This window comes from Chlamydomonas reinhardtii, chromosome 12, assembly GCF_000002595.2.
Source record: "Chlamydomonas reinhardtii strain CC-503 cw92 mt+ chromosome 12, whole genome shotgun sequence".
Lineage (NCBI taxonomy): Eukaryota > Viridiplantae > Chlorophyta > Chlorophyceae > Chlamydomonadales > Chlamydomonadaceae > Chlamydomonas > Chlamydomonas reinhardtii.
The window spans coordinates 7,588,204-7,611,533 of NC_057015.1; the positions used below are offsets into that span (position 1 = coordinate 7,588,204).

The 23,330-nt window shown below is 64.1% G+C and overlaps 3 protein-coding genes across 3 annotated transcripts; 2 read left to right on the forward strand and 1 right to left on the reverse strand.

Annotated features, from left to right (window-relative positions):
- Positions 1-207: 207 nt before the first annotated feature.
- Positions 208-5,104, forward strand: CHLRE_12g555100v5 (uncharacterized protein). Its single transcript, XM_001694112.2, has 12 exons — positions 208-726; positions 1,184-1,216; positions 1,421-1,450; positions 1,538-1,740; positions 1,850-2,045; positions 2,177-2,379; positions 2,513-2,535; positions 2,675-2,877; positions 3,035-3,325; positions 3,503-3,611; positions 3,780-3,927; positions 4,098-5,104. Exons 2-12 carry the CDS (start codon positions 1,201-1,203, stop codon positions 4,182-4,184), a joined length of 1,509 nt encoding a protein of 502 aa, XP_001694164.1. The 5' UTR covers positions 208-726; positions 1,184-1,200; the 3' UTR covers positions 4,185-5,104.
- A 647-nt stretch (positions 5,105-5,751) lies between these two features.
- CHLRE_12g555050v5 (uncharacterized protein) lies at positions 5,752-16,647 on the reverse strand. Its single transcript, XM_043069073.1, has 14 exons — positions 16,066-16,647; positions 15,605-15,758; positions 14,424-15,308; positions 13,973-14,137; positions 13,544-13,671; positions 13,155-13,288; positions 11,604-12,841; positions 10,463-11,427; positions 10,117-10,234; positions 9,473-9,639; positions 9,070-9,230; positions 8,297-8,668; positions 7,866-7,921; positions 5,752-7,490 (listed from the first exon to the last, which is right to left on the reverse strand). Exons 1-14 carry the CDS (start codon positions 16,227-16,229, stop codon positions 7,293-7,295), a joined length of 4,905 nt encoding a protein of 1,634 aa, XP_042918924.1. The 5' UTR covers positions 16,230-16,647; the 3' UTR covers positions 5,752-7,292.
- Positions 16,648-17,317: 670 nt separating this feature from the next.
- CHLRE_12g555000v5 (uncharacterized protein) lies at positions 17,318-23,272 on the forward strand. The gene is made up of 6 exons (XM_001694110.2): positions 17,318-17,648; positions 18,000-21,317; positions 21,612-21,751; positions 21,851-21,907; positions 22,050-22,091; positions 22,274-23,272. Exons 2-6 carry the CDS (start codon positions 18,128-18,130, stop codon positions 22,322-22,324), a joined length of 3,480 nt encoding a protein of 1,159 aa, XP_001694162.2. The 5' UTR covers positions 17,318-17,648; positions 18,000-18,127; the 3' UTR covers positions 22,325-23,272.
- Positions 23,273-23,330: the final 58 nt, after the last annotated feature.

Genomic DNA, 23,330 nt, shown 5'->3' on the forward strand with positions numbered 1-23,330 from the left:
GGCCTCGCGGCGGCATGCACTTAGGTTATTGCATGGTGCATATTGGGTGACGCGTAATGTTGGGGATGCGCCAGGTGCGAGCGGGGGGCTGACAGCCGAAGGCGTGGTTGGCGCGACATGCGCTGCGTGCGGAGTGAAGTCTGTGTGAAGGCTTGGGCGACAACAGTTGTCTTCGTCGCGAGGATGCTGCAAACCATTGAAGTTTCATTTGTAGCAACATGCGCCAAACATTTATCAAGCCCGGTGATCGCATTCACCACCGCCAAATCGCCAATCTCAGCAAACCTTACCTTACAACCAGCACCTCAGTCGCCTGCAAGAGGACCGACTTGAAATCACTGGGCGCTTCAAAGCATTAATTAAAACACGGTTGCTCCTTCCACTTCCCGCCACCACTGGGGCAAAACCCGGCAAGCCTGCACACTTCGTTGGAGCGTCATTACTATTGCTAGCAGCACTTGAATTAGCTGCGTCTCTGTGTCCACCAGGCGTTCGCTTAAGGCTGGCTCACTTGTGCAGCTTTATGGACCATGGACCAACAGGAGCGTGATCGCTGCACCTTAGCTCTGGAAAGGCTCGCACAGATCTTTGCAAGAAATAACTCGTGGATTCTGAGGGCTGCGGGTGCACTTTCCGCTGCGGAACCGCTGCAGCGGGACTTAATCTTCTGCAAAAGGACTGATGGCGACAAGCTGGCGGCCCTGGAGGAGCTCATGCGGATGCAAGGTAAAACTGTTAAGACCTGGGGACTTCGGATGCTGCGCAATCCACTGGCCTCCGTGCATCTCCTACCTATGCACCCTCAAACGCATACGGTGCACTCGGTGCACGGGACTTGCTTTGTTTCGGGCTCTGCACTGGGCAGGGTGGCGGGGGCGCGGCGGGAGCGGGGGCCGGGTGGGGGCGGGGGCGGCGGGGGCGGCGGCGGGGGCCGGGGCTGGAGCGGTGACACTGGTGATAGGGAAGTGGTCCGAAGCGGTGCGCATTTGGAGCGGTGTGTGACCGAAGTGCAACTGGCAGCACGCACGGGGGCACGGGGGTTGTGTGGTCGTGTGCGGCATATGGGGTTTGTGTGCGCGGTGGCTCTGCCCATGCCAATGCACGCCAGTCACAAACTGGGACATTGTGACCATACACCCCCATAATATCAACCTCGCCCGCTCCAAACACACTTTCGTCGCAGCGCTGGCTTCTGGTAGCATGGCAGCATCTAGCGGTGAGTTGTCTGCGCCACCCAGGCACAGGTCCAGCGCGGCGACCTCCAGACCTGCGTGCTATAAGCGAAAGGTTTCCGTTGGGAAGGGTTTCCGATGGGGTCCAAAGGGCGCGCTATTGTTCGCTATACCATAGTGATCACTGAACGTAGTCTTGACTCGGGGAACACTCGCCGATGATAAGCTGGCTGTTTCCTTGCCTTCAGATGGCGCATCCATGGCCGTCAAGGTCGTCAGTGAGTACTTCAAATCTGGGTGTGATAGATCACACTGTGTGCTATGTGGGAAGCCATAGCCAATTCTCGGTCCATTCCATCGCGCAGATGACACCACGACCACGTACCTCAAGACCTGCCTGCCGCCGTTCGACCCGCTCTTCCTGTGGGGCTCCGCTTCCCAGTTACGGCAGTTGCTGGCTGAGCCGATAACCCCTGGCCTCCCGTTGCCAGAGCCTGTGGCCACACGCCTGTTCATGCAGCATGGCGAGCTGAAGGGGCCGCTGGTGTCGACCGCGGCCTCTGACGCGGTGGGTGGGGCAACCTGCTGGCTTCGCAGGCTCACCCATGCGGTGCGGGCCCACCTGCAATTTGATGGGCGGTGCGTTCGCGCGCGTGTGTATGTATTCTTTGTGACAGGCCGCCAGCGCGGATGCTCTGGCTTCGCACGTCCGGAATGTCATGGACCTGGAGCCGCGTGACGGGTCAGAGGTGTACACTGCGCGCAGCACGGGCATTGTGGTGGAGGACACGCTGCGGCTCATCAAGAAGCGCCTGCCGGCGGGGGCGCACATCTGGATGGACCGCAACACGCCGGATGCAAGCGGGCCTACACGTAGGTATTCGCTTTCTGCGTTTGCATGTGTGCGTGCTGACCTGCCCTGCGGCAGGTCCCCGCAGAAGCGCATTGACGATAAACATGCGCCATCCATGGTGGCTGGCCCATGTGCCGTTTGCGACGTGCAGTCGAGAGCTTGCGACCTGACTTCCTGTGCTGGGTCGACGGTGCTCTGGTCTTCAAGGGTGAGGAAAAGGCCCTATCGGCTCAGCTTGGAGATGCAATCCATGAGCTGACGACCAAGATCTCGACTGTGTGGGCAGCTGGGCTGGTGCTGGGCAAGCGGCCGCCGTGCATGCTGGCTTACGCCGCGGCAGGGACCATTCTGCAGGTGGGTGGGTGGGCCCGCTCATAGTCTGGCCGAGTGCGGGCTCATAACACGTCCCCCCGAAGCATGCATGCTCTTGCGTACATCCATTGCTAACCCTGTCGTGCCTGTCCGCTGCCCGCTCTGCCCCCCGCAGTTCTTCTGCATCCAGCAGCCCGAGTGAGGCGTTGTTGGGTTGGATTGGGAATCTCTTGTAGTAGTTGCATCTCAAGCTGTAGTGCCATGCGCTTTGTACCATGGCCCGAGTGGGCGTGTTTGAGCTTGCGGAAATATTGTGTGTGCTTGCGCTGGCCTGCAGGTCGGGATACGGCGTGAAGGCCACGCCGATCAGCGGTGAGCTGGACCTCAACACGGCTCTGGGTCGGCTGCGGGCATTGACTGCCTCCTTCAACATCTGGCGACTGCTGGCAGGCTACGCTTCGCAAGCGCCCGCCATGCCCGTGGCGTCCGGCTGCATCTCGCGCTCGCCGGACGGCCTGCGCACCTATTGCGTGCTGCAAGGTACAAGTACATAGCTCGGTGTGGGTCCAGGTGTTTCACCCCGTCCTTAAGCATGGCTCTGATAATCCTGCTGTCAGCGCTGCTGCATGCCTCGCGCGAAGCGCGCACCTCGACGCTAACATGACTTGCGCCCAACGCGCCCGCCCCAAACATGCAGGCTTCTTCCGCAAGTCCATCCAGAACTTCTCAGTTGAGCAGGCGCCGTACGCCAGCTTTGAGCTGCTGCAGGACGTGTACGGCAAGATGTCGAAGGCGGAGCACCGGCGCAACATCATCCAGGTGTACGACGTCGACGGGCACGTCGGCGGCCCGCAGTTGCGGGACGACGTGTACACCGTGCACCTGGCGCCGGTGGGGAATCCCTGCCACGGCCCACCCGACGGCCTGCGCATGCTCGCGCGTGCGGTGTCCGGCGTGCTGGCCGGCCTTGCGGCGCTTCACAGCGAAGGTACAGATGAGTGGCATGAATGAATCCACGTGTCGGTAGTGGTGGACTGTGTCATTTGGGCGCCTGTGTTCGGCAGGCACCATCAATTCCATCAGTATTGTGCTACACATGGATGGAAAGCTTTTTACGCGTGCAAGGTGCAACGCCTGTGTGCTTGTTTGGGTCGGTGACGTGCAGGCTTCGTGCACCGTGACGTCCGGTGGGCCAACGTTATCTTCCTGCCCGCCGAGATGCGCTGGCTGCTGGTGGACCTGGAGCACGTCGGCCTCAACAACTGCGACTGCAGGTACGGACGAGGTGCGAAAGGATGCACGATAGATGCGCCTGAGCAGCGTAGCATGGGCTTGCAGACGTGCGTGACCGAAACCGTAGGTGGATGTTACACCTGATTAGACTGGGAGCTATGGTGATCCGCATGGTGCCCGTCTGCCCGACATTGGCTGGGTGCCTGTAGTGGGGAGCCTTACCCGCTGCGGGCCTGGAGCCAGCGCACGCTGGAAGACGGCGGCAAGTACACGTTCCGCTCAGACCTGCGCATGGTGGCGGAGCAGCTGCTGTGCTGGGTGGAGCTGGACGACGCCGGCAAGGACCTGCGGAAGCAGGTGTGTGCCTGCTGGCTTGCTGGCCTGGTATGTCCTCGCTTGCACGTTTGACACAGAACCTGAACTGGAATGAACAAACACCGAGTAGGGTGAGGGGCTCCGGCGGCCTGCGCTTCCAACGTGTCTTGAATCCTCCCATCTCCGCCCGTGCTTCCCACCCACCCGTACAGCTGCAGGCGGGCCAGCTCACGGCGGCGATGGCGCTACAGCACGAATGGCTAGGGTTGTTCCTGGCCTTAGAATGGAATTCCTTCTAACGTTATAATAATGTAGAACTAAATTAGATCATTAGGATGAGCATGAGAACGAGGTCCGTAACTTTTAACCTAGGGGGAGTTCGCTGCTGAAACTTTGGCAAGTCAACGGCTGATGCGCACCCAGGTGTTTGCAAAAGTCGGCACGTTTGCGGGGTGCACAGGCCAGGCTGAACTGGGTATGCGCCCCCCAGATACAGCCATACTGACTGCGCTGGTCACGCTAGACCCGTCATCAGCAGCCTGTCAAAGGAGCCCGTTAGCCATTGCACATGCGCACGGACGCATGCCGGTATGCGGCAGCCACAGTGCTAGTCTCCGCCTCCCCACTCCTCTGCTTTGGCGCGCTTCTGTCCCCAAGATTCAAAGCCAATCCGTGTTTTCTCAATCCCAGGTTCTAAACCCGGTCGCTTGGGCCTTCTACAAAATACGGTTATAATATATTAGAATTTTCCTAAGTTTAATTCTCATCCTAAGACCCGGCGCAACCCTACGAATGGCTGATCGGGTCCAGCACTCAAGAATGAAACTCGGGGGTTGTTTTTAAGTTTACTGAATGAGCCGGTGACGGGGGCAGAGTTGGGTGGCTAAGTTGGGCTGAGTTGGGACCAATGGCTGGGGCAGAGGGTCAGGGCACTGGGTCAGGTACCGAGTCGGATGCAGGCCAGGGCCACGCAGCCCCTGAAGCGAAATGTGCACGGCTACGGAACAAGCTGGCATATTGGAAGGCACGCATGCGCAGGCACGCATAGTACGGTACCAAGCGATTCGCTTGCGTGCCGCGCGCCGCAAACCCCCAAGCACCTTCCAGCCAGGCCCACGCTGTCATGGCATGCCTTCTACAAACCCAGCAGATGATGTGGATAAGTGCACATACGGTACATGCAGGCCGCAGTGCCGCACATTTGTAAGGGGGGTTTCACATGTGACATGCGAAGCTAGCTTCGGGTCGAAACCAGGTCGAAACCAGGTCGAAACCACCCCCGAAACCAGGTCCGAAGCCAGCTCGCGAATCCGGGTCCGCAGCCCGGATTCGCCCAACACACATACTTAGTTTCGAGACGTCTGAAATTTTCTATACTATTTTCTTACTCCAATCATGTGATATCAACCACTTGGAGGCCGAAACCCTCGCGGCGACGAGCATTGCTGTGTGCTGTGGAGCAGAGTGCGCTTAGTTGCGACAGCCTCCATCAAAATGGTTATGATCTTCATACTATTATATTGTAGGTGGGAGCGGGGCTAGAGCATCCTCCATGAGCGCGCACGCCTCGCATGTTTCGACATGTTGGGCTTTCCTAGCTCCTGCACGAGGATTACACCGTGATCGCAGCAACTATGCAACAAAAACGCTTCAAAGCACTATATGTGCCATACATATGTTCGGGGGCGGTGTATGGAGCGAGGTGGACTCGGCATGTCGCGGTTGCGGGCGAGTCACGCATCGGGAACTCACTATGCGTGTAAAATAAGAGTATGGGAGCGCTGGGATTGTATGCGGAGACATAATTCGGCCCTTCCAGAGCTGGATTGGCGCCCACCCAAGGTGGATTCGAGGCAGCCGCATGTGAATCGGATTCGCCCCTGGCTTCGCCGAAGCCAGGTGGATTCACCGAAACCGGGTTGTCACATGTGAAACCCCCCTAAGGAGATCAAAGTACCTCACTCTCTAGACTTCAATATTCGATTCAAGGGTCTGCCCGCCGGCAATGTGTTGTGCATCAGTGCGTATCCTGCATTCCGTATTGTCCCACAGGTTGGGAGATGCATGCATGAATGGGAATGTCTGCATCCCCAAACGCCTCTGTCCCAAATGTCAAATGGGCCCGCAAGAGCTATGCCACGACAACTCAGCCCCTGGCCACTCATCTTCGCGGAAGTTTATTTGCGCCGATGGGGAGGGGGGGGGCATTGGCGGGGGGAGGGGCACTCCCTCCCCCCGCACGGGATGCAAGCATCGCACGGTAGTGTAGGCACCAGCATATAAGCACGGGCGGTGTTCCTACGCCAAAGGGAGGGGCCACGGGGGTTTCGGGGGGCGCTCTCCCCCCCCCCCCCCCCCATACAGCAGGGCGCTCGCGCGTGAACGGACGGCGAAGCGGTCAGGCGCGCGCGGCGGTCAGGCACGTTTGGGGCGAATAGGCCGCGGCCAGCACACCAGCAACATAGAGAGCTTCCAAATATATTATGACGAATGCCAAACCGCAAAGGTTGAGCGATTAAGGATGTCTGAAATTGTAAGTCAATCAGTCAGCAGGGAGCACTGTGCGCACATAATTAGTTCTACAAATAGATCCTTATTCAATACATCCGATGATCTCAGCAATGCACAGTAAGTCGCGTCCGCGGGCAAGCTTGCTAGTGGTGCATTTGGCTCGCTCGCTGCGCTTCAGGGGAGCCGTGCGCGCGTATAGAATACAGATCATCCTGATCTATCCATTATATACGATGCATCACGCATAGGCGCCTTGGAGAGGTTGCACAATGGGCGAACTGGTCCCGCGCTGTGCATCCCTTCGGCCGATCTTGGCGCTTGCAAAAAAGTAAAGGTGCTGGGCGAGCTGGCTATTATTCAACATAAGAGTCAACGCGTTTCGTTCACCCACCCCACAAAGTGCATCTGCTTTGACCAGCGTTTTCTCACAGCAAACGCTCTCAAAATTTAATGGCGCGCCGCTGGGTTGCGTGTCAGGGCGCAAAGAGTCAGTTACACTTGGTTCCAGCCTTGAAGGCGGGCTGGGGCGCATGCCAGACCCCAAAAACACGCCAGGAGGCACACTTTGGAACAGCATGTGTAGATGAGTCGCTAATTAACCAAACACCCGATTGCCTCGGTATGTCGTCACGTGCGTGGACACCTCAAACATGCCATTCCGTGAGCATGCATGTGCTGGCACAAGCATGACGCGCCCCATCCAGCCCCGGGTAGCCGTAGGGGTACGGCAGGCGATATTTGGCTTGTGCTGCGTGCATGCGCGGGATGTGGCACTGCAAGCACCTGCAATCATGCCGGCACGCACCCTGACGCATGTGCCCTGCTCCCACAAATACGGTAGAAACCTACGCCGCCGCATCCTCTCAGTGCACAGACCCCGCCGATCCACCGCCCCATCACCGCCCGGCGCCGCCGCCGCCGCCGCCTGCCGCCGCCACCTGCTCCGGCGGCACGCCCTTCTTGAACAGCAGGCGGTAGAGCTGGCCGCTGAGGCGGGCGCCCACCTCGGGCACCAGCAGCTGCTCCGCCGCGGCCCCCGGGTCCGACCCCGCCGCCGCCGCCGCCCGCATGGCGGCCTTGTACGACTCCCACAGCTGCACGGGGTGGAGTGTGTGTGTGTGTGTGTGTGTGTGTGTGTATGTGTGTGTGTATGTATGGGGGGGTACACTCATGATTATTTAAGGAGTGAAGGGGTGGGTGGGGGCGAGGGTGTGTGGCGGTTGGGTTTGGGCTGGGCTGAGTTGGGGAGGAGCGAGAGGAATGGGTTGTATGGATGCCCTGAGTGCCGTACGTAAGTCCCACATCGTCAAGAGGGTTCGTCGGAGCCAAGAGAATCCGTCGGACGGAGGGGGCGTGGATGATACCGGTAAGACATGGCAGGGGGTACGGCAAGGGCAGGGGGTCCCTTCCCTACGGAGCACAGCCCACTGCGGGGCGCGGCCTGCCCACCGGCCCGGGCACCCACGAACCTGTGCGGGGCTGCTGTAGCGCGCAAGCACCTTGCCCACAGCGACGTCGCCCATGCCTGTGCGGCGGTCGGACGAGGGGCGGCCGGGAAAGTAATGGCGGAATGCCTTGCAGCAGCGACCATGGAATGCGAGAAGGCGAGCGAGGCAGGGCGATGCGGAGACAGCAGCCATGCACACAACCAAAACCACGCACCCGTGCCGGCACCGGCATTGGCACTATCAGCATTCAACCCACTTAGATTTGCGGGGACCTTCACTGTCGGGCCGCCTCCCTCCCACCGCCCACCTCCCGCTGCCCCACCCGCACCGCCTCCCTCCCTCCAACAGCCTCCCTCCCTCAAACAGCCTCCCTCCCTCCCGCCACCTCCCCACACACACCTCCCCACCTCACCCTCCCCCACCCACCACCTCCCCGCCTCTCTCCGTCTCACCCGGCACAGCTGTGAGCATGAGCCCCCACATGGCCGCCACCTTCATGTCGGCGGCGGTGCTCTTCAGCCCCTCCTCCCACGCCTCGTACGTGGGCAGCGGGTCATCCGCGTCAGCCTCCTCCACCGCCCCTGCTCCTGCTCCTCCTGCCCCTGCTGCTCCTCGTGCTGCTCCTCCTGCGGCTACTGCCGCGCCCTGCCGTTGCCGCTGCGCGGCGAGCAGCGCCGCGGAGCGGGCGCGGCACTGCCGCTCCAGCGCGCGCGTGAGCGCCGCCAGCTGCCGCGCGGTGTCGTCGGCGTTGCGGGTGCGCAGCACTGTGAAGCCCTGCAGCAGTGCCGACTGGATGGAGGTGCGCATGGTGCGCTGCTCCGTGGCTGCGGACGCGAGGAGGGACAGGGGGGAGAGAAAAAGGGGTTGTGAATCCCAGCCCAAGCTTGACCTAACCAAGCTAAAGTAGAGGAGCACAGACAGAGGCGTTGGTTGCAAGCGAAAATACGTATGGGAGGGGCCGAGGCGTCGTGGCAGGGCGAGCGGCGCCGGCGATAATGTAAGAGGAGGGCCAGCAGAGGTGCGGGGGTGGACGGGGCAGGGAGAGCGGAGAGCGGGGAGCACAGTGCCACTCGGAAGCGGGTGACGGAAGGCACGCCTAGGACGCCGTGTGGTGGCCCGCCTGGCTGCCAAGGGGTGCAACACCCTCAACCACCCTCCCGGTCCCTAAAGCCCCTTCCTCCTCCCTCTCTCCCCCTCCCCTCCCTCTCCCCTCTCCCTCCCTCACTTGTAAATCCCTCCTGCTCGATTGGCTCCTCCAGCAGGTAGTAGAGCCGCCGCAGCCCACAGCGCTGCAGCCGCCACTTCTGCTGCCCGTAGCGCCGGTCCTGCACACTGGCCAGCAGGTCCGCCGCCTTCTTGCGCTCACACACCGCGTCCAGCACGTACCTGTGGAGATTGTGGCGTGCGTGACGCGGTGGTTTGGTTGTTGGGTGGGTGGAGCATCCCGCCGCACCCATCCCAAGCCTACCGCCCCACCAATGAGGCAATCACACAGCCCGACAGCCTCTTCCGATAGACCCCCCCACCCCCAACCTCTGCGTCCCGATTCCTCCAAGAGCAAACGATGCCCACTCCCACCCCCACCCCACCCACCCACCCACCCACTCAACCCCTTCCTCTTCACGCACCACTCGGACCGCTGGTCCAGCCGCGACCCCCGCCGCGCCGCCACCCACAGGAAGTCGCCCACGCCCAGCGTCACGCCCGCCGCCACCCGCAGCCCCTGCCCCGCCGCCACCCGCCGCACGGCCTCCACCATCCGGTCCTTCTCGCGCTGGTCCACCACCAGCACCACCTGAGGGAGGAAGGGAGGGAGGAAGAGGGAGGGAGGGAGGGGGGGGGGAGGGTTCCAGGAGGGTTGTAACTAGCAGCCCAAGCTAAACCAAGCCAGGCTAAACTTGTGGAGCACAGGCAGAGGCGTTAGTTGCAAGCGATGGAGGGGAGGGGAGGCAGCTGTTGCGTAGTTAGGGAGGAGCAGTGGGACACCAAGGGGGTCAGGGGCAGGCGGGTTGGCTGCGCCATTCCCAGCAAGCAGGAGGAGGAGTCACGCGGGGATGCAGGGCACGCGGCAGCAGTCCAGCCAAGACGGAGTTGGGGAGGATTGGACACTGGCAATGGCGATGGCACTGGCAGGGCCTGCATAGATAGCGCTGCCTCACGCATCCTCGGGTTTCTTGTTTCTTTCTTAGAATGGTGTAAGCAAGCCCCACCACTCGCCGTGAACCTTGGGTTGGAGCCTACGACTATTGAGTAGCTGCCACCCACCACCCACCTCGTAGACGTCCTCGAAGCGCTGCCCCGGCGCCAGCGGCGGCAGGCGCACCGCCAGCTCGCCATGCACCGCCGGGACCTCACACAGCCGCGGCAGCGCCCACTCATAGCTCAGCAGCCTAAACAGGAGGTTGAGGAGGCGGAGTGAGGAGTGAGGAGGCGGAGTGAGGAGGGCGAGTGAGCAGGAAACGAGTTCAATTTGCCGGCATGAGTTCGAGGATAAGCCCTTAGGGAAGAGTCCCGTTTAGGGGTTGGGCGTGTGGCGCATGCGGCGTGCGTAAACCCGCGCATTACGACATGCACGCCCGGACACGGCCCGTACGGCCGCCACTGCCACTGCCACTCACGTTTTGCTGTCGTCGCCGTCGCCGCCGCCCTCGGAGTCTTGTGAGCCCGCGCGCTGCGAGCCCATGCCTGAGCCGGCTCGGAGCAGGTCCGAGCCCTGAGACCCCAGAAATTGAGACCCCAGCCCCTGAGACCCCAGCCCTTGCGACCCCGCACGCTGCGAGCCGCCCAAACCCTGAGACCCTAGCCCCTCCGCACCCGCTCGCTGCGAGCTGCCGAGTCCTTGCGACCCCAGCCCTCCCTGCGAGTCCTGCAGCCGCTGAGAGCCGCCCAGGACGGCGCCCGCCACCACCGCGTCATCGGGTTGGGAGCCGAAGCCGCCTCCCGCGACACCGGCACCGGCCGCCGGGGCCACCGAGGGCGCCGGCGGTCGCTTGGCCCCGCCTCGCCCTGCTCCGCCCGCCGCCGCTGCTGCTGCGCCTGCCGCTGCAGTCAGGTCTACCAGCAGCGGCAGCGGAGGCTTACCCACCACGCCCACTGCACTCGTCGCGCCGCCTGGCAGCACTTCGCCACTGCCGCCGCCGCTGCCGGTACCCAGTAGGTGGCCGAGGCGGCCGCTGCCTCCAGCGCCGTTCTCACTGCCCAGCCCTGCAGACCCCACCCGCGCCACGTCGCCGTGCCCTCGCCCCGGAAAACCTTGCGCCGCCGCCGCCGCCACACCCACACCGCCGGGCCCTGCCGCTGCTCCACTGCCGCTGCGCTCCAACAACCGCTGCCGCCGCTCCTGCGCCAGCTGCTGCAACGACGGACCCGTGCCCGCCGCCACCCCTGTGCCCGCACCCACGCCGCCGTAGAATCCAAAGTCTGCACCCAAGCCCGCGTCCCCGCCGCCGGCGCCGGTTCCATGCCCGCCGGCTGCTGCCGCTTCATGGTCTGACGACAAAGTCCTTTCAATGGCGGGACTGAGGCGGCCGAAGTCCAGCAGGTTCAGGGCGGCCTTGTAGTCGCCGCCGGTGCGCCGGAGCGCCTGTGGCGAGTGGTTGGTGGGAGGTGAGCAGGGGCAGTGGGCGGAGGCGGCCGTGATGTTGTTGTGGGTGTGATGTGGGTCGAGTGGGCCCAGAGTGCGTGAGGCACCGCTGCAAGCAAGCGTGTAATGCAGCACAAAGTAAGCCGCCGAGGAAATGGTCGAAGGGCCTTCCTTACCTTGCGCGCCATTTGCTCGTCGTGCCCGATGTCGTCCACCAGCCGCCGAAGCACAGCCGCGTCCACAGGCGCCCGCCCCGCAGCCGCAGCCGCAGCCGCAGCCACAGCCGCGGCGGCACCGGCAGTGCGTGCAGCACAAGCGGCAGCGGCCGGCGCCACCATGGCCGCTGCAGGAGGCAGCAATGTCGGGTCCAGCCGCTGCGACAGCCGCTCCGCAAGCGACAGCCCCGCTGTGCCCGCGGTACCCGCTCCAGCTCCAACTCCGACTCCGGCTCCGACTGCTCCAGCGGCGGCGGCGGCGGCAGCTGCTGGCGGCGCGGCAGTGGGCTGGGCGTTGATGTTGAGGTTGTGGCCGCCGGCGGGCCCCAGGCGCGTGCGCGCCGCCTTGGCCGCCGGCGGTCGGGCGTATGCGTCCTCCGCCTCCTCTCCATCGCTGCTGTCTAGCAGGTCCACAACCTCGGGCTCTTGGTGCCGCGCGCGCTGTGGCGGCGGCGGCGCTGGCGCCGCCACCGCCGCCGCCGCCACCGTTGCTGCCGCTGCTGGCATCATTGGGGGCGGCGCCGGCCGGGGCGCCGCGGCGGCGGCCCGCGCCTCCGCTGCCCGGGCGGCGGCCTCGGCTGCGGCAGACAGCCGGCGCGGCGGCTGTGCACCTGGGCCAGCGCCAGCCATGTCATGTGTACTGTGCCCATGCGCCTGGCTGCCACCACTGCCGTAGTCGGCGCTTGGCCATCCCCCAGCCCCAGCCCCAGTCCCCCCTGCGCCTGTTGTTGCCGCCGCCGCCGCCGCTCCTGTTGCGTGCCGCTGGCTTGCGCCTGCTGCGTGCTGACTCCACTGCTGCTGGCTTGCGCCCGCTCCTTGCTGCCGCTGCAGCTGGCTGCCGCCCCACATGTTCTGACTGCCGACCAGGTCCTCAATACCGTCATCCACATCCACAATGTCACCGTCATCGTAACCACCGTAACCACCGTAACCGCCTCCAGCGGTACCTTGGCCTTGGCTTCCTAGGCCGCCGCCGCCACTGCCGCCACTGCCGGCTCTTGCTGTACTGGGCTTGCGCCGCCGCCCGCTCGCCCCCCCTCCCGATGCCCCCGCCGCGCCGCGGCCCGATGGCCCCGCGGCCCCCGCAGCCCCTGCTGCTGCCGCGGCCGCAGGTGAGGCGGGGTCATCGCCGCCACAGCCTGCGCCGCCGCCGCCGTTGTCCGACCGCGGCGGCGGCACGAAACCCGTGTACGCCCGACCTGTGGAGCCGCAGGAGTCGCAGGAAGTCGCAGCACGCAACGTCATGCATGAACACCGCCACGGCCCGCTGTCCCTGAGCCCACGTCTGCACCCATTTGGCTTTTGTCAAATGCAACGTAAGCCCCAGCGCGCCTCACATCATTCAACCAATCCACAGCTGCAGGCCACTCGCCCCGCCCCTATCCCGCCAGCCTGCCAGCACAGAACTACCTGCCGTGCCCGTGCCGTGTGCCCCTGCTACTCCCCCCTCGCTCTTTTACATTGGGTTCGGTTGAGTTTGGGCTGGTATCTACAACCCGCCCGCCCACCCACCCCTGTTGGACTTGGGCGTGCCGGCGGGGTATGCCTCCAGCAGCAGCGGCAGCCCCTCCAGGCTGCAGTAGGTGGTGATGTCGGAGTGCACAGCCGCCTCGGTCAGGCCCGGCAGCGGCTGGACCTCCCGGTACCTGTGGGGCGGCGGGGGCGGTGGAAGTGCGGCACAGTGGCCGGCGGGGTTGAGGCGGCGGTGGATTGTTAAAGAGCGCGTGCATGTCAATGTTAGTGGAGGCATGCGCGGTAGAGTGGAGAATGACAATGCAGAACGCAAAGACACGCACACATGTGCACAATCACATACACGTATGCGTATACACAAATACGGGCTGGTTCTCCCCCGTATATTGAGTACAATTATGCGCGCACGCGCAGTCGGAGGCACTCGCCTGACGGCGGACTTGTACACTCGCGCCGCCAGAGCCCAGCCGGCGTTGGTGAGCGAGTAGTCCTTGCCGCGCACGCCCTTGGTCTTGGTGCGCTCCAGCACCAGCTGCGGGTCCTTGGAGATCATGCCCTGCGGCGGGGGTGCCAATACGGACGGACAAGTGCGCGCCTCAATGACAGGTAAAGGTAGCTGCAGTCGCTGCCCACTCTGCTACTTCTCTGCAATTTCCAGGCAGACAGACAGCCCACGGTGTCCGCTGAAGCTTTAGCCCCTCCTGAAAGGTAGCCATATGTCACCCAGCTACAGTTCTACACCTCCTTCTGCCCCACATCAAGCAGTGATTCTCCGCCAACTCTGGGGCCCCCGCCCCGAAACACGGCCCCCCGCCCCGACACCCGCCCCCCCGGTGGCTCCGACCCCGACTCCCCACCCTGAAGCAGGAGAAGCCGTCATAGAAGTTGGCTGGGTTGGCGCCTCCTCCCGGCGCGGACAGGTCCTTGGTGCCGCGGATGTCCTTTTCCGCCAGGCCGCTCGCCTGCGCCGCCGCCATGAGGTCCTCCTTGGTCCAGTGAGTGGTGCCGTCGCGCTTCTTGGCCTGAGAGGAGGTCGGCGGGGTTGGGGTTGGGGATGGGGGTTTGCAAAGATTGGTACAGAGGAATGTACCGAAGTGGACACCAGGAAGCTTCGCGAGTGGGCAAGGGTGGGGCGGAGTAGGCAACCATGAAAGAGGGTGTCTGCGGCTCAGTACATGGGCGATGGGGCTGAGGGACCACGCCGTCCTCACGCGCGAGCTGCATTGCACCCTCGCACTCAGCTGCCGCGTGTTCCCAACTACCACGGCAGCACCCAGCACCCAGCCTCAGGCCCCCGCCCTGACCCACCATGTACATGAGGACCAGGAAGGCGTAATTGGCGGTGCCGGGCCTGGGAACATAGTCCTTCTTGCCGCGGCCGCCGCCGCCCTCGCCGTCGTCAGCGCCACTCGCCCTGCGTGCCTTCTTGCGCGGTGGCGGCGCCGCCGCTGCAGCAGCTGCCGCCGCGGCCTGCGTCCCGCCGCCATGAGCACCACCGCCGTAAGCACCACTGCCGCCGCCATAGGCGCCTCCACCGTCGTCATCGTCTCCGTAGGCACCTCCACCGCCACCGTATGCCCCACCGCCGCCGTACGCCCCACCACCGCCGCCGTACGCCCCACCACCAGCAGCGCCGCCCATGCCTCCAGCGCCCAAGCCGCCCAGGCCACCCAAACCACCCAGCCCTCCAGCAAGCCCCCCGGCCAGGCCCCCAAACAAATTGTCACCGCCAAAGCCGCCCCTGCCACTGGGCCCTGCGTCGTCTGCCGAGCCGTCGTCGTCATCATCACCGTCCGGGCCACCGCGGGCCCGCTTGCGCGCGCCGCCGCGCCCCCGGCCGCAGCCAGCTGCCGCCGCCGCCCGACCGCGGCCGCGGCCTCGACCTCGACCCCGTCCCCGGCCGCGCCCACCGCCCGCCGCGTCATCATCTCCACCCAGCGGGGCCGTGTTGACCAAAAGTGTGTCACCAAAGGGGATGTCGTGCGGGCCAATGCCAGTCTCTAGTGCTGCCGCCACTCCCTTTCGGCCGCGGCCGCGGCCGCCGCCGCGCCCGCCGCCCCTGCCGCTGCCGGCGCCGCCCGCTGCCGCCGCCCCTGCTGTCTCCTGGTTTCGTTGGTACTCGCGCTCGATCTGCTCCTCGTCAGAGTCGGGCTCCCCGGGTGGGTACTTCTTCCACAGAGCCTGGTCGACCATCTGTGTGGGCGCCAAATACAAACATAGGCACAGAACGATTCAAGCGCAGACATATGCACACCGCCGGGTTTCTATTCTATTGCATTGAGCTGTAAGAGCGTGTGTGGCGCACATGGCCCGTGTGGCGTGTGTGGGTAGCTGGATGGTGCAGGTGGCACGCGGCGTGAGCGCGCAATCCACAGCAGGGTGACTGCATTCCACGTCACAGGCTCGTGAACTGCGTTAGCAGGCCCCTTGTGTAACCTATGCAATCTTCTGTCGCCAGGGACCAGGGACCCATGCCCGGCGGCGCTCACCCGGGCCGTGAAGTCGCCCACGCCCCGTAGCGCCTTCAGCTGGTCCCTGGTGCGGATGCGCAGCGGCGCATCCTGCACGCTGCGAACCGCATTGCGGAGGCCGTGCAGCCAATTGGTGGCCCCCTCGCGGCCCTCCACATCGCGCTGCACCTCACTGCGCGGCAGCACACAGTCAGCAGGCCAAAACGCCCGGGGGCTACGTCAGCGGCAGTTTGCGGACGCTTGCTGTGCTTGTTGCGCATCACCCCGCCTTGCTTGCGCCCATGGAGCACGGTGTCAGCCGGAAGCCCAGACAGAAAGCTAGCGAGGAAGTGTTGCCGGCACTCGCCAGGCCCGGCGTGGTGTGGGGGAAGCAAGAGCGTGCGTTGGTCCGCTGCTGCTGCCTTGGACAGGCCGCTGCCAGCTCATTATGCAAGACCATACCATACACTTGTCGACACCATTCGCGCTAGCGCACCCACCGCAAGAAGTAGAGCAGAACCAAATTGCCAGAATTTGCGACAGCCTCTCGCCTTGACCTGTCGTCTTCCGCCTTCTTCTGAGCAGCATCAGCACATTGCTCATACTGTGCGAAGCCTTTCGTGCTGGTCGTCGTTTTTGTCGTTGTTCTCGTCTGTGTGGCCATTTGTCGTGGCCATCCAGGAGCCTTTAAGGTTTATTTATGTCATGGGTGCGCAAGTAAATAGCCTCGCATCATGTTATGCGCGCGCCTTTGGGAAGGAAGCCTGCGCGCGGTGCGCATGCTGCGCACCCAAAATTTTGCAGGCGAGACAGCTGCGGTTGGCGCCCGCGCTGTCAATACACCAGCAACAGGGCATCCAGACCCTAAGATGAGGGTGGGAATGACCATCCAGCTCGCCGTGACCAATCGCCAAGAAGAATACTTCGTGGGCATGCACGCGACCCCGCTTGCCCGCCGGCCCCTCCAAGCCGATGTGTGGCTGGCCAGTTCAAAGCGCCGTCAGCAATGTATTCTCCACATGTAATTATGGCACGGCTCACGAACGAGGTGGGCCCCGCACGGCTGTTGGCACCGCAATGCCTGAACGTGGAACACGAAGTATGCGTGCTATGGTCGCGGTCAACCTGCATACCAGCATGCTGGGACTCGGCAGCGTTCAATTGTCTCTGTGTGTTGTAACACTTAGACTGTCCCCTCCTGTAACGTTGCGGACATACCAGTTGATACCAGCGGCCGGTGGCGCTCACCCGTCATGCGCTAAACGCTGGCCCTGCTCGTTCTGAAGCGCTTGGCAAACTTGCCAAGGGTTATGGGGACGGGGAGTTGGGGGCGGGGGCCGGGGGATGGGGGGGGGGGTTGGGGGCCGGGAGAGCGGTAGCTGATAGAGGTTACATGTGGGACGACAGCCGTGGACTAAGCCAGGGCCCCAAAAACGTACGAGACACGCACGCTCACCCGAGGAGAGATCCCCGAATGACCCCCATGCTCCTCGCCTCCGGAGAGGGGAGGAACCCCAGGCCCGGCTCACCGCAAACGCTAGCGCTGCTCACCTAAGCCGTGGGTCGGCGTCATAAGACTACCTCTTGCGAGTCCCTAAGCTGACAAGCTAGGGTGAGGCCGGTGGCGAGTCCGCTGTTGGCCCTACCAAGATAACCCCTCCAACATCATCTGACGCTAGGAATGGGTGCCTCATCATCACTCTTTCGCCCATGCCACGACGATTGTCGGACACAATGACAACAGATGATGAGGCGGCGACGGCCGCTGAAGTTGTAATACTGGATAATAGCAAACTGTCCTGGGCATGTCTTGCCTGCTGCACACAAGAAACGAGCTCCACAAAGTTGTTTTTGACTTGAATCGCGTCTGCAGCAAAGGCAACAGACACAGCAATATTTATCAGAGGTGATGAGACATAGGTGGTTCCAAATCTCTTGCGTCGACAATTATCGTCTGTGGCCGCGAGCGTGAGGCGACGGCACGATAAGTCGGGCGGGCCCGGAGGTCAGGTATTAGGCCTTGACCTGCCAAGTTACATATCTACTCTCAAAAGTGCTCTGGGAAAGAGCTGCCACGACGAAGGTGAGGCGGTGCGGCGTCTGTGGACTCAGGAGGAGTCATTGATACGCAGCTTTGTCGCACCTTGTGTGCGAGACATAACCAAATATGTAACCAAGGCTAATGCGAGAGGGAGCAGAAAAGTGGGTTTGGTTCATCGGTGACGGATTCTGAACTCGTCAAACTTGACCCCCGCTGTGCGTGCGCGCCCCGCCCGCCATATGCGAAAGGTGCTATGTACGTGCTTTGTATACGTATGGGACGGGTGAATAAGGGTGACAACGCAGGTTTACAAGCTGGTGGGGACAAAACCGGGGCATTAGCGCGGGCTCCGGGCTTGAGCACTGAAGCCGCATTTCATACCAACGCTCGCAGCGAATCTTGAACAAGCTACCGGACTGCGCCTGTGCGGGTCCTTTAGCGGAGTCAGCACCGTCAACACAATGCGGCGCTCACGACCGTGACACACCTCGTGTTTACGCTTTGGTGACAGCACGCCACCTATGAAGCAATTATCCGCAGCCCCAGATGCTGAGCCGCAGGGCAGCAGCGGCGACGGTGGCGGCTTCGACAGCGCGTTGCCCACAAGGCCCACATCGGCACAACTCGACGCGCTGTTTCTGCGGCAGGCGCAGGACCAGCTAAGCGTGGGTGCACTCCAGGCTTTGAGTGGGTGGCAGTTACCTCCGGCGATGCCGCGGTCGCAGCGGGGGCCGGCTGGCGACAGGCCTGGCAGTAGCAGCGGCGACGACGGGCGGCGACAGCGGCAGGCGCATGGCAACGTGGATGCGGTCCCCGGCAGAGAGCTCGACGCATCCACTGGCTCCGGCTATGGCAGGAGCGGCGGCGGTGCAGGCGGGGGCCGATCTGGGTTGAGCCAGGGACAGGGCCAAGGACCGGGGCATGCCTACAGCCGGTCTCAGCACGCGGGAGTGGTGGGGCCAGACCGCCTCCTCCGCGCCGCCGCCGCGGCAGCGGCCGCGGCAGCGGCGGCTGACGAGGCGTCATCACACGCCGCGCAGCTGCTCGCCGCGGGCCGCCTTACGAAGCGGACGGAGCTGGAGCAGCTGCTGCAGGCAGCCGGCGGCGGCGGTGGCCCCGGGGGCCACGATGCCTACGCAGGAGCTACAGGCGGGAGCGGCGCGTCGCCAGCGCTGTCACCGCGCGTCACCGGTCAGCCAAGCAACAGTAACAGCAACAGCGCTGGTGGGAGCGCCACCAGTGCCGGCGGCGGTGCCGGCGCCAGCCAGGGTGGCAGCCATCGGTCACAGCGAATGCTGTCCGCGCCGCGGGGCGTGCTGCCGTTCCTATCAGGCGAGCCGGCAGCAGCGCACGCGAACCCCGGGCCAGGGCCGGGGCTGGGGCTGGGGTCGCGCGAGCTTCCGCCGCAGCGGTCCCCGTTGCTGCAGGCATCGGTGCCGCTACCTGGCTCCCTTGCGCGCGGGGGGACAGGCGGACAGGCGCTGGGGGCGGCTGCAGCGTCTGTGCTGCTCATCAGCAGGGACACGCGCAGGTTCGCGGACGATGATGGTGGCGGCGGCAGCGGCGGCGGCGGTCAGCCGCCGCATGACGACGACGCCCTGGCGGCGGCGCTGCAGCGGTCGCGCGGCTTTGCTGCCGTAGCCGGACTGGCTGGCGGCCCTGGCGGTGTTGGACTGGGCTCATCGAGGCCCTATGACGAGGGGCAGGACGCCCTACTAGCCCGGTACAGTGCCTTGGCAGCGTTAATGGCGGGCGCCGCGGTGCCGCAGCTAGCACCGCCGCCGGCTAGCCGAAGCCGCGATGTGAGGGCGGGTGCCAGTGCTGCGGATATAGATGCGCTGCGCGCAGCACTCGGCATGCCGCCGGCACAGCAGCCACTGCTGCAGCCGCACACGCAGCTGCGTCAGTTCTACGGCGAGGGCTCAGCGGCGGCGGCGTCATCATCAGCGGCAGCGGCAGGGCGCATGGCAGCCGCTGCGAGCGCCCGCGCGCAGGCGGCTGAGATAGAGGGCCTACTGGGGCGGCTGCGGCACGTGCAGTCCTCCGGCGGCGGCTCGGCGGCGGACCGCGACGCAATCGTGATGGAAGCTGCGCGGCAGCTGCTCCAGGCAGCGGGTGAGCCGCAGCCGGGCTCGGTGGACGCCGCAGGAGCAGGCGAGGATTTCGCCGCCGCAGCAAGCGCGGCAGCAGGCGTCACTCGGCGGATGGGCGGCGGCGGCGGCACAGCGCCGGCCCCTGGGGCGCCGCTGACGCTGCTGCCTGCCGACTCCAGTGCGGACTGGGGGTTGCGCCGGCATCAGCAGCAGCAGGTGCTGGCAACTGAGGCGTCTCCTAGCCTGCTGGTGGCATCGCCGGCCAGCACCGGCAGGCAGTCCGCGCCTGCTCCGGCTGGAAACGCCGCGGCGGTCCAGCCACTGCAAAGTCGCGGCAGCGGTGGAACAGCGCCCAGCATCAAGGCTGCGGCAGCCGTGGCGGCGGCGCCAGGGCCCATGGGGGTGCAAGCGCTTGGCAACCTTTCGACAGACCAGGAGCAGCTGCAGCGGGCAGCCAGGACGGCTGAGGGCTCGGCGGGCGTGCCAAGCGTCTTCACTTCTGCCCTCGCGCCGGTGACTGCTGCGGCCACAGCTGCGGCGGCTGAAGCCGCGGGGTCGCGCAAGCGTGCACGTAAGGAAATGCCGGATCAAGCCGCCGAGCTGCTTGCGTCGCTGGGGCCTCTTCTTGCTACGCGGCAGCCCTCCCAGCTGCAGCACCGGCCCGTAGCAAGGGGCTCGGCATCTGGGGCTGAGCAGGAGCATCTGGCCGCGTTGATGGCGGATGCGCTCCTTACAGCTGGTAGCACCGGCGGCGGCGGTGGCAGTGGAAATGGCGGCGGCAGCAGCAACCTTGCAGGGAGCTCGCACGCTCTTGAACAGCTGCTTCTAGGTTTGCAGCGGCAGCAGCAGCAGCAGCAGCAACAACAGCAGGAGTCTAGAGAGGGCGTGAAAGCGGAGCCGCATGATTTCCTGCTGCCTGCCCCTGGCCCGCTGCTGTCTGGCACATTGCAGGCGGCGGCGGCCAGGGCATTGGGGGCACCCGCGGCCTCGGCAGCAGCTCTCGAGGCTGTGGCCAGCAATGCGACGCTGTCGATGCATTCGAGCCTCGGCTCGCGGCTGTTTGCATATGGAGCACTGCCCGACTCCGCCGCTGCCGGCGACAAGACTGCCTGTGCCGGCGACGGCCGCAGCAGCATGCCACACGCAGATCGAGACGCCGCAGCCAGGCTGGCCGGCGGCTCAGCGCCCGCCCAGGCAATGGCAGCGGTGGCAATCGCTGCGGTGGGAGCTCCAGCGGCCCCGAATGCGGAGCCTTCTGCCAAGCGCGGCGCTCGCGCCGGTTCAATGGGGGGCGCAACTGGCGGCGCCGTGCCTCCACCGCCCGGCTTGCCGCGCGGCGGCAGCGTTGGGCCGGGCAGTGGCGCAACCACTGGGAGTGGCGGCGGCGGCGGCGCAGCCGATCAGGACGATGCCGATGAGGACGGGTCCGGCAGTGATTACGACGACGAGCAGACGGAGTCCGATGGTGGTGGCGGGCGGGGTGGCAGCCCGCCGCCCAGGGGCTATGGCGGCCGCGGCCGTGGGGCGTCTGGTCAGCAGCGTGTGTCCGGCGGGGGACTGGCGGACCTGGGCGAGAGTGGGCTGCAGGTGGACCCGCAGACAGCCAGTGCGCTGAGAGGTGCGGGCGGGGGCGTGCGCGGTCAGGCACGTGTGCGCGCATGCGTATGTGTGCATGGGTTTTGATCTGGGTGCGCATGAGCGTGGGAAGCCGGGCGTCGTGAGGAGCTTGCGCAATGGGCAGTGGGCAGGCATGCATGGGCTTGCGCAATGGGCAGGCATACACGGGCAAGCGGCTGCTTGCGTTTCGTGGGCTCGCGCCATGTGGGTCGTCTCGTGGCGTCGGGCATCCCTTCTGCGTCACTTCGGAGTTCGGGCTTCAAACCTCCACGCCCATGTTCTTGACCCAACACAGGCATCTCGCCTGAGGCGGCGGCTGCGGCGCTGGCGGCGGCACCACGGCTCCTGAGCGCCGGCGGTCGCGGCCGTCGCACTAGCACTGGTGGCGGCGGCGGCACCGCGACCGCCCACCACATGACGCAGGAGCAGAAGAAGGTGCGTGCAGGCCGCGGATCATGCGGGGGCCTGTTGGAGCTCAACTTGAGGTCTTTTGTTAGCAACTGTGCTGAACTTTGCGGTGCTTGTTCGGCGTAGGCAGCGCTGCGGGCTCGCAACCGGCTGTCCAAGCAGCGCTCGCGGGACCGCCAGAAGGTGGGTTGGAGTGCTTGGCAGTCACTGGCTCTGCAGTGGATGCAGGGTCACGAGGGTGTTGCGCGTGCCAAGCGGTTAGGTTGCTGGGGGCGGCTGTGCACATTCACGTTACACGTCGGCGTGACACTTTTTTGGTGTGCAGGTGACCATGGTTGCACTTCAGGCCAAGGTGGCTGAGCAAGAGGTGCGCGCCGCGTTCGCGCTTTCGTGTACCGTATATTGCTGGGAAGCCGTACTATGCGCTCGGACTTGCCGCTAAATGCAAACTGGTAGTCAGGGACTATGGGCCGGTCTGGATCCAACTCTAGCTATTGCGTGGTGTGTATCTCTCGTGACGCGCGCAACACTGACTTCCGTGACGTGCAGGCCAGGATCAAGAAGCTGGAGGAGCGGCTGTCCCGATACGAGCCCGTGTAGCCTGGCCCGCCTTTCGGCCTTGTGGGATCCCAGGACCGACTATGTTGCTGAGAAGTCATACCAATAAGGTGGATGAGACTAGACTTCGCAGTAATGAATGGGCACGAAACACATTTCAAGCGACATGCGGTACCGTATTTATCACCCAAAGCTCATGGATCTAAGAAACAAACCATGGCAGTGCCTGTAGCGCTGCCATGTCGGTTTGCGTAGGCCCGGGTTGCAGAGACTTGGCTTGACAGACATATTGATGTGCGGCTGTCCAAATTGCAGATGTGGTGCAAGGATGCCGTGGTTAGACTGGTGCAAGGACCGTGAGAGAGAGAGAGAGGGTTGAGGCACTGGGGGCATCAACTGAGTTTAGGCCTGGGCAAGGTTGCTGACATGGCATTATGCAACACCACACACATAGCCCAAAGCGCATGTTGGTGCTTACAATGGTAAGTGCAAGGCCACGAGGCATGCCTGCCTTTAACTAGATATGCCTGCAAGAGCCTGACGGCCAGCGAAGCCGTGCGTATGTTGGTAGAGTAGGTATTCTTGGATTGTGCGCAATACAAGATGCGTCATGGTGGCGAAATTAAGTTTATTTTGCGAGGTGTAGCCTGTGTGCGTTGCCCTTCGGGCATTAGGGTTGGCAACTCGAGTAGCCGAGGGGGGGGTGCTGTGTAAGCGATGGATCAAAGCCAGTGGGCACTGGGTAGGAAGGCGGCATGCAAGACAGGCGGGGTTGGTGCATGTGGTTCCTGCCAGGAGGAAGCGGCGGTGGCGAACCGCCGAACCTGGGCCAATGATCATCTTGCTCGTCAGAGAAGTGTGACACAGATCATGGGGAAGCGCACTGGTGCCTTGCCTGGGACAGGAGAGACTAAGTCAGCAGCCAGGTCCTGGCGACCTCCTGGTTGCGCGGCTTATTGTGCGTGCTACCGGTACTAATAACACTTCGTGCGAACCCGCCTATTCCACGCGTGGCCGCGTCGATCCCAGCTGCTGATTAACTCGGTGG

Bases quoted from the DNA above. Each gene is read 5' to 3' on its own strand.
- CHLRE_12g555100v5 (XM_001694112.2), top strand. The intron at 2,878-3,034 runs GTACAAGTACAT...CCAAACATGCAG, and splicing joins CACCTATTGCGTGCTGCAAG to GCTTCTTCCGCAAGTCCATC. The intron at 3,612-3,779 runs GTACGGACGAGG...GGGTGCCTGTAG, and splicing joins CTCAACAACTGCGACTGCAG to TGGGGAGCCTTACCCGCTGC.
- CHLRE_12g555050v5 (XM_043069073.1), bottom strand. From the start codon at position 16,229: ATGGCCACACAGACGAGAACAACGACAAAAACGACGACCAGCACGAAA. The intron at 14,138-14,423 runs GTGGGTCAGGGC...ACCTCCTCTCAG, and splicing joins TCCTGGTCCTCATGTACATG to GCCAAGAAGCGCGACGGCAC. The intron at 11,428-11,603 runs GTAAGGAAGGCC...CACTCGCCACAG, and splicing joins ACGAGCAAATGGCGCGCAAG to GCGCTCCGGCGCACCGGCGG.
- CHLRE_12g555000v5 (XM_001694110.2), top strand. From the start codon at position 18,128: ATGAAGCAATTATCCGCAGCCCCAGATGCTGAGCCGCAGGGCAGCAGC. The intron at 21,908-22,049 runs GTGGGTTGGAGT...TTTGGTGTGCAG, and splicing joins GCTCGCGGGACCGCCAGAAG to GTGACCATGGTTGCACTTCA. The intron at 22,092-22,273 runs GTGCGCGCCGCG...CGTGACGTGCAG, and splicing joins CCAAGGTGGCTGAGCAAGAG to GCCAGGATCAAGAAGCTGGA.